The 7,708-nt window shown below is 42.0% G+C and overlaps 1 protein-coding gene across 2 annotated transcripts; it reads left to right on the forward strand.

The window, feature by feature from the left end:
* Positions 1 to 264: 264 nt before the first annotated feature.
* On the forward strand, positions 265 to 7,078 carry LOC115686671 (AT-rich interactive domain-containing protein 6-like). 2 transcript variants are annotated; one of them, XM_030612040.2, is made up of 13 exons: positions 265 to 500; positions 1,309 to 2,309; positions 2,411 to 2,450; positions 2,701 to 2,753; positions 3,124 to 3,169; positions 3,288 to 3,380; positions 4,071 to 4,178; positions 4,286 to 4,337; positions 4,460 to 4,541; positions 5,099 to 5,165; positions 5,246 to 5,296; positions 6,220 to 6,312; positions 6,808 to 7,078. In XM_030612040.2, exons 2-13 carry the CDS (start codon positions 1,330 to 1,332, stop codon positions 6,907 to 6,909), a joined length of 1,767 nt encoding a protein of 588 aa, XP_030467900.2. In that variant the 5' UTR covers positions 265 to 500; positions 1,309 to 1,329; the 3' UTR covers positions 6,910 to 7,078. The 2 variants fall into 2 exon arrangements, with proteins under 2 accessions (XP_030467900.2, XP_030467910.2); XM_030612050.2 differs by having other exon boundaries at positions 267 to 500; positions 4,460 to 4,535.
* Positions 7,079 to 7,708: the final 630 nt, after the last annotated feature.

The following is a 7,708-nucleotide window of genomic DNA, read 5'->3' on the forward strand; positions in this document are numbered from 1 at the left end:
TTCAAGAAGTTACCCAGGAGGTAGAAGATGGAAGCCCAAATTGCGATGTCCCTAAATATCGGATCCTCCACGGCCCGTGTAGCAAGCGATCTGGATCTTGTCGGGCCCGGCCCAAATCGGGCCGAGCTTGGGCGACCTCTGACCCGGCCCGTATCAGCGAAACAAACCCGGAACCACCGCGAAAACGCCGCCGTCTGAGCTTCTCTCTCTCGCCGCTCTCGACGCCTTCGCGTCTCCCTGATCAGAGAAATGGGGGGGCCAAAAAAAAGAAAAAAAGAAAAAAAAAATGTAACTGCTCTCTCCCGGGCATGAAAAGCGTTTTTCAATTTCGTTGCTCTCAATTCGCAGATCTCTCCGCACGGAACCACCGTCGCCCTCCTCCTCCTCCTCCGCCTCCTCCGTCGTCTTCCCCATAAGGACGCCCTCTAGGGTTTTTGGCTCGCATTAATCTTCCTCCTCCTCGGCGAATCTCTGCCGCTGCATTTCCCGCGGCGCCACAGGTCTGTCTCGGTCCCTCTCTCCCTCTCTCTCCCTTTCTCTCTTGACATGGCAGGGCCCCGCGTCCGCGTGCGCGGTCCTCGTGCGGTTTTTGGTTGCCTGCTCTTCCGCGCGTCTCTCGTTCGGTCGGTTCTGTGTCGCGGTCCTGTGCTTGGGTAGGTTTAGGTCATTGTGGTGTTGTTTTTTTAGCTGGAAGCCCTAGAGCGGCGCCTTCTTGGTTCGGTTGCTGCTCGGGGGCTCGGGGCGGGGGGATGGGTGTCCTGTTCGCGTTCGCCTTAGCTGGGCTTGGCGCGAGAGTGCCTAGTTCGGTTTCGAGGCGAAGAGGAAATCGGCGGGCAAGTGCATGCTCGCACATACGTCGAGAGCCTGTGAATTTTTTTTTTTTTTTTTGGGGGTTGTCGCTGGAATTTGTAGGGGGGATGTGACTGTCGTGGGTTTGGCTGGGGGAAATCTTTCTGGTAAACCGAAATTAGCTCCGGGAATGTGTTTTTGCTGGCATGCCTTGTTCTGGTCTTTTGGAAACTGGGAGAGCTTTGATGGTTGTTGTTAGAAAGAACGAAATTTTATCGAGTGGTTCTCGTGTTCTGCTGATGTTCAGCTGCGACGAGAACCAAAACTTTGAAAACGGTCTGTTAGGTGTTTGTTTCAAAATAGTGCACAAACAGAAGTCCGAAGCAAAAGACACCGAATAGTTTTCGGAGGGAAAAGGAGATGGAGTAGTTTCCTGGAATGGGAAGTGCTCTACATTTGCCTTCTTTAAAGGCTGGAAAAGAATAAGCGCTGTTGACATTAAGGCCCTTGTTTTGATAGGACTGTCTTTAGAAGCACAAGATGAGCGGTTCAAAGGAGAATGAGGAGATGGATAAGGAGGTGCCGCCAGCTCCAAATCTCGTTGATGAAGGGCAGCCAAATGAAGTGCAAGTTGAGGCTTCTCATGAACAATCCCCTCATCCAGTTCCTGTAGAGGAAAATTTGAAGCCAATTGAGAATGGGCACACTTTGCCCGTGGAGGATTCTTCAACTGATGATAAGAAACTAGAACCTGTCTCAAGTCCTCCACTCTCTGCCCCAGATAGTATAGCTATTGCAGAAAATCAGCAAGATGTGCCCAAGCGTGATAGTGCAAGTGCTGAATCTGCTGCTGCTGCCAAGGATGAGATACAGAAGGAAGCCACTGATTTGCTTCAGAAGGATGCCACTGATTTGCCTCAGGAGGAAGCCACTGATTTGCCTCAGGAAGAAGCCACTGATCTGTCTCTAGAGGAAACCAAGGTTGATTCTACCACCCTAGCTCAGAAGGAAGCCGCTGAGTTGCCTCTACAGGAAACCAATGTCGATTCTACCACCCTGGCTCAGAAGGAAGCCACTGAGTTGCCTGTGCAGGATACAAAGGTCGATTCTACTGCCCTGTCAGCAAGTCATCCAGAACTTGTCGAACCGATATTGGAGCCCAAAGCAGAAGATACTGAGATGGTGGAAAGTAAAACGGGTGCTGTTTGTGATGATTTATCCTCAGTAGAAAGAGACAACATCATTGCACCTAATGATGCATCCATTGACACTAACGCTGAAATTGAGAAAGTGGAACCGATGAAGGTTGAGGAGCATCAGACTGAGACCCCTGTAGCTAAGGATAATGGCAACTCCAGTTTGAAAAATTTATTTCTGTTAGACGAAAATGATGAAGGTAGTGAGTCCGGGACAGAAGGGGAGCAATCATCATTCATGAAGGAACTGGAGAGCTTCTTTAGGGAGAGGAGCATGGAGTTCAAACCACCTAAGTTTTACGGGGAGGGTCTAAATTGCCTCAAGTAAGTTAACCGTGATTTTTTTTACTGAAATTTGGGAGGAATTGTGTCTGGATATTGCCTATTTCAAAACTAATGTTTTTATTCTTGAAATGGTGATGGAGGTTGTGGCGAGCTGTGACTAGACTTGGAGGTTATGATAAGGTACATGTCTCTCTGGATTTTGCTTTTGATGTTCATTCTCACGCATTGGGCGAACTATCATTGATCAAAATAATATACTTTCTGGGGATTGTCCAGTTGATAAGAATATTTGCTTTACATTTTCGCAATCGTATTCATGAGAAGAGATATTTTGATGTGCATTTTGTCTTTCCTATGTTGCTCTGCACTTCATGTGTTTTGAAGTGACCCTTTTTGAGCAAGCAATTGAAGATTTATCTTTGGTGTATAGGTTACATCATGTAAGCTGTGGCGGCAAGTTGGAGAGTCCTTTAAACCCCCCAAGTAAGGAACGGCTTCTATTCTCAAGCCTAGGCTAGAGCTGTTAATACTGCTTATGAGAAATAGCTGTTGTCCTGTTTAATATCTTCTCTGCATATCATGAACTTGTCATTGTCGGATTTTAATTTGTGTTGTTTACATGTTCAAGTTCTGTGGCTTCTTTTGCTGGTCTAATTTGCCTGTTGCTCTTTTGCGGTAGTTATAGTGGTTTGTCTCTCTACTTTGAAAATTTGTAAGTTGAGGCATTTAGGGCAATCATTGACAGACAAAAACCAAAGATAGTCATTTGAAGTCTTCTTTCTTTCCTGCTTATGAACATGTAATCACATTTTCAGCTTGATACATCCATAATTAGTCCAGTCCTTCCATGCAGGACATGCACTACAGTGTCTTGGACATTTCGTGGTTTCTATGAGAAGGTGAGTCTTAGTTTCATACTTTGTGCTCTTTAGTCATCTATACGTATTGAACTGGTTCTACAAATTTGTGTTGAACAGCTGCATGTATGAACTTTTAACTATTGTGCTCGTTTTCTAGGCACTCCTTGACTATGAACGGCAAAATATGCATAGTGGGGAGCTTAGTATAATTGCTGTTTCTCCCACAGAGCCTATGGTTGGTGACAATCAGGTAATGTAGTTATTATATGAAGATTGACCATTTTGTTCTGATCTGGCTCCATGAGAGGTTGGTATTTAATATGACTAAGACTAACCTTTTTGTAAATGTCATAAATTCTGAACAAGAGTGGTGATTCTATTAAAAAAGGACTAAGAACGATATAGAAAAATTGGAACCGTGAAAAGTTTGAACTAGATATCCTCGGTTCAGTTTTTCTAATTCCATTTTGAGTTCTCTTTTACTCTGAAATGTGATTAAGGATTCTGTTGAAAGTAACTCATTACGGTTCTCTGTGTTATGTTTGATACTTTTTGAATTATACTCAACCAAGGGAGATCTTTTTGGAAAAGAACATTCAGGAGGCATAATTTTGCAGCAGTAATAAGAAAAGAAAAAATCCACTTTTGCTGATACTATAAGCTATTGAATGCTTCTTAGGGTTAGCTATATGCCACAGGTTCTGGTTATGGAAATTGTCCCTTCTATAGAAACGAGGGAACAATGTGCACAACAGAGTCTGCCCCCTGACCCTCGCATAATGGGAAGCCTTGTGCATTGGGGTTGCCCTTTCATTGTTGTTTGTGTGTTTGATCTTATAGATTTTACCTACTTCCTCCATTCTCTTCTAATTATTTCCAGACAACATGTAGAGGAGGTGTAATTTTCAGCATTTAACTTATATTTCTTTATTATAATTAGGCATCTGGATCCGGTAGGGCACCCAGAGATGCTGCAGCTCGTGCAAGGCAGGGTTGGCACTCGCAACGTCTTCTTGGTAATGGTGAAGTTAGTGATCCTATTATAAAGGTGTGTACCATGTCTTACTAGATCCCTGCTTTTGTGTTGTGATTAGATTTGGATTCCTTGTGCATACTTTTTTAAGGCTCTAAGCTTTAGTATACTTGTAATTGTAGGATAAGAATGCAATGTCTATGCAAAAACGTGAAAAGCAGCTTAAAAGCGTTGGTATGCCACATATTGGAATTTATCTTATCCCTTCAAATTTAGTTCTGTTCTTTTGGATGTATCATTACTGCCTCTACTGTTTTATACCTATCCAGTTTCTTATTGTGGAGTGGTCACTGCAGGTCCAGTGAAACGTAAGAAGCAACCATACTTGGAAAGTTCTATTAAAGCTACACGACCAAAAACTTCTAAATCACAGTTAAGGTCCTCTTTCAGTATTTATCCTTTTCAGCCAGGCTTTTTGTAATGTGACTGCTATTAAATTAGTTTGTTATATGATTGTTTCTCTTGGTTTAAGTATCACAGAATAGTCTGATAATACTTTTTAATTAGTATAACCAGCATTAGTATCTTCTATATAATTTTAGGTTTTGGCTCTATAGTAGCATTTCCCTGTTAAATGACTCTTCTGGTGTCTCAAAAGGGGTCTCTTGACTCAACACGGTTCCATTGTCGTGTCTTTACTCTAATTTCTCTCGAACCATATTTATTGGTCTATTTATTACTGATTTTTGGTTTATATTAATAAAGAAAAAAATCAACACATTTTAAGGAGAGATATTTAGGCTCCCTATTCATCGAAATCATGGAAGATCTACTTAATCGCTTTACTTATGCGAGTGGTTCTGAATGTTTAAAATCCTTCAGTAAGTCATATTTTTTGTATTCTTTTGTCTAGTTTATTAATTTCTAAAGAAGACTGGTTATAATGTTGATCTTTTAATTCTTCAAACCTTTTTAATATGGTTACCATTTGCCAGATTGGATATACCAGTAGTCGACATTGGACCACCAGCTGATTGGGTAAAAATCAACGTACAGAAAACTGTAAGTTTATTGATTCACTTGCCTAGTTTTCCTCTTCAAGATTCAAGCTCTTGCTAGAATTTTATTTTCAATACGTGCAGAAGGATTGCTTTGAAGTCTATGCCTTAGTCCCAGGGCTTCTACGGGAGGAGGTCAGAACTCAGTCTCTGGATTTTATTTTCATAATTGTTGTTAGATTTATTCATGAACTTTAAAATGAGACAAAGGTAGTAACCCCATTTTATTGGCCCCTTTCATGTTGAGTTTTTATGGACTGAGGTTTCCGGATAGCCATTTCTGTTTTCGCAACTGAAAATCACGAAAGCTACATTTGCATCACTCTTTCCTTCAACGGATTTTTAATACTGAAGTTCATTGGTAATGGAGAAAATGAAACAGTAAACTTCAATGGTTCAAATGCCATAATATTGAATGTATCATATCATATATGTGACTGTGGATGGTGGTGATAATTTCTTGTCAAATTGATGGAGTCATTTCACTGGAAATTTAGAGAGACGGTAGGCTAGATTGTGAAAGCGGGGAGTGGCACAATAGGTGTCAATATAGAGAGTCATCCATCACTACTTTCTTGACATTACTATTACCGTGATGTTCTATTGGTGTGTTCCTTGCCTTTTAAGGCCATCCTATCTCTTGGGGTCCATGTGAATCTGGTTATGAGTGAACTTATTGTTTGAGTCGACTCGGTTTGATGGGGCAGTGTCATACAACTACTTCTATTCCTTTAAGTTTGAATATGTCATATTCACATATACTTGGTATATGATTGGGCATGCCTCTCCAAAACATATTGAGATAGCTTTATGAGAAGTGCAAGTATAATAGCAAACAACCTCTTGTTGTTTGTTTAAACACTTTCTGTGGGCCTTATACATGAAATTGTTCCCAATTTTTTGAAAAATTAAGATGCCTTCACCAAAACAGAGAAATATCTGATGTTTCTGTCTTTAGTCTTCTTTTCTTCTTTTCTCCTTTCTTTCTTGTCTGTTGGGCTTTGGTTGGCTACATGTATTTGCTTCAGATGTCACATTTGCTTCTTGGGAATATCCAGGTCAGGGTCCAGTCCGATCCTGCTGGAAGACTGGTTATAAGTGGTGAGCCAGAGCAACCCGATAATCCTTGGGGGGTGACTCCTTTTAAGAAGGTATATTATTTTCTCAGTAAATGTGTTCCTTCTGAATTAGTAATTTGGTTTTGAAGGATCCGTCCTTGTAAAACCACTTTTGCAAAGTAGACAACGGGTAGATGCTTCAGCAATGCCTGCTCCATTTCCTTCTTGTCTGTGCTTCATCAGTGCTTGTACTTGGAAGCCAACAATCAGTCTTTTTCTAGGTTCTCTCCATAGCCAACCCCCTACCACAAGTCTATTGCCTTACAATGCCTGCTATTTATTGCCGTTCGCTAGAGGCGCTATTAAATCTGGATGACATGGTTATGCTCAAGGATCATAGTGCTATTCTAGATGCCTACATGATGTAGATTGTCTTGATATAGTCACAATCATTAACTTTGTGTCGTTGTGCTACTGGTAGATGTTCCACTACCTTGCTGGGACTTATCATTCTCAATTACTGTCAGCATTATAGTTTAAGATTGGGAATCAATTAATGGAGAAGGAATGGTTTTTTCTTTTGTACAGATCGTGAACTTACCTTCAAGAATTGATCCACACCAGACATCGGCAGTGGTCACCCTGCATGGGCAGTTATTTGTTCGGGTCCCCTTCGAGCAATCAGAATGAGCTACTTTGGCGTGCTTATGTGCATCATGTTGATTGAAACTAACTTTAGGTGTTAGCTTCTGTAGTTCACTAAACCATGTCCACATCTTCAGTTCACTCTCCTTTGTACTCTTGTGTAGCGGACTAGATTAACCTCTGATTTATGTTATCTTTTAGTCCTTATTTCGCATGCAGTTCTTGTCGATTACTGTTTTGAGATCCTGCTCGTTTCTCCCGATCCTCCATCTGGCTGTGCTCATTTTAATCATTTCTGGTCTAAAATCTGATCTTTGTAAAAGAGGGGGAAGAAAGGTTAGAATAGGCAACTCGTAGGCTCCCGAGATCTCCAGCTCCTGGATGGCATGTACTACTTTTGTCATGCTGTGGTCCACAGTCCTTGTTCACTTGTCTGATTTACTGATGTTGTGCAGTATCCAAGCCCTTGTTTTATAAGCAAAGCACTGGAGAGGGATGCTCTTAATTCCGCGGGCTAGTCCATGCAATCTTGAGTGCATCTTAGCATTCACTAAGGTCCCGTTTGGTTTTGGTTTAGCCGAAAGCCCGTTCCCAAAATGCTGAACCATTTGATTCAGCTTTCGGCCTAGCATTGGCCAAATGCTAGCATTTAGATTGCCGAACCCAAATTTTTTGTCCCAAACTATCCTCATTTATTTTGGCTTGTTTCGATTTTGCTCCTTTTGTTATTGTTCATCTTCTTCGTGATGTGGCCGGCGAGGTTGGCCGACACCGGCTCAGGCCGGCGAGGTCGCAGGACCTAGGCGACGGTCGCCTGAGGTCGCGTGACCGCCCAAGCGCCGCC

This window comes from Syzygium oleosum, unplaced genomic scaffold (genome assembly GCF_021117445.2).
Source record: "Syzygium oleosum isolate NSW1041296 unplaced genomic scaffold, Sole_v2.1 Sole_v2.08, whole genome shotgun sequence".
Taxonomy (NCBI): domain Eukaryota; kingdom Viridiplantae; phylum Streptophyta; class Magnoliopsida; order Myrtales; family Myrtaceae; genus Syzygium; species Syzygium oleosum.

Coding starts and splice junctions, on each gene's coding strand:
- LOC115686671 (XM_030612040.2), top strand. CDS start 1,330: ATGAGCGGTTCAAAGGAGAATGAGGAGATGGATAAGGAGGTGCCGCCA. Junction 5,166..5,245: donor AAATCAACGTACAGAAAACT/GTAAGTTTATTG, acceptor CAATACGTGCAG/AAGGATTGCTTTGAAGTCTA. Junction 5,297..6,219: donor CAGGGCTTCTACGGGAGGAG/GTCAGAACTCAG, acceptor GGGAATATCCAG/GTCAGGGTCCAGTCCGATCC.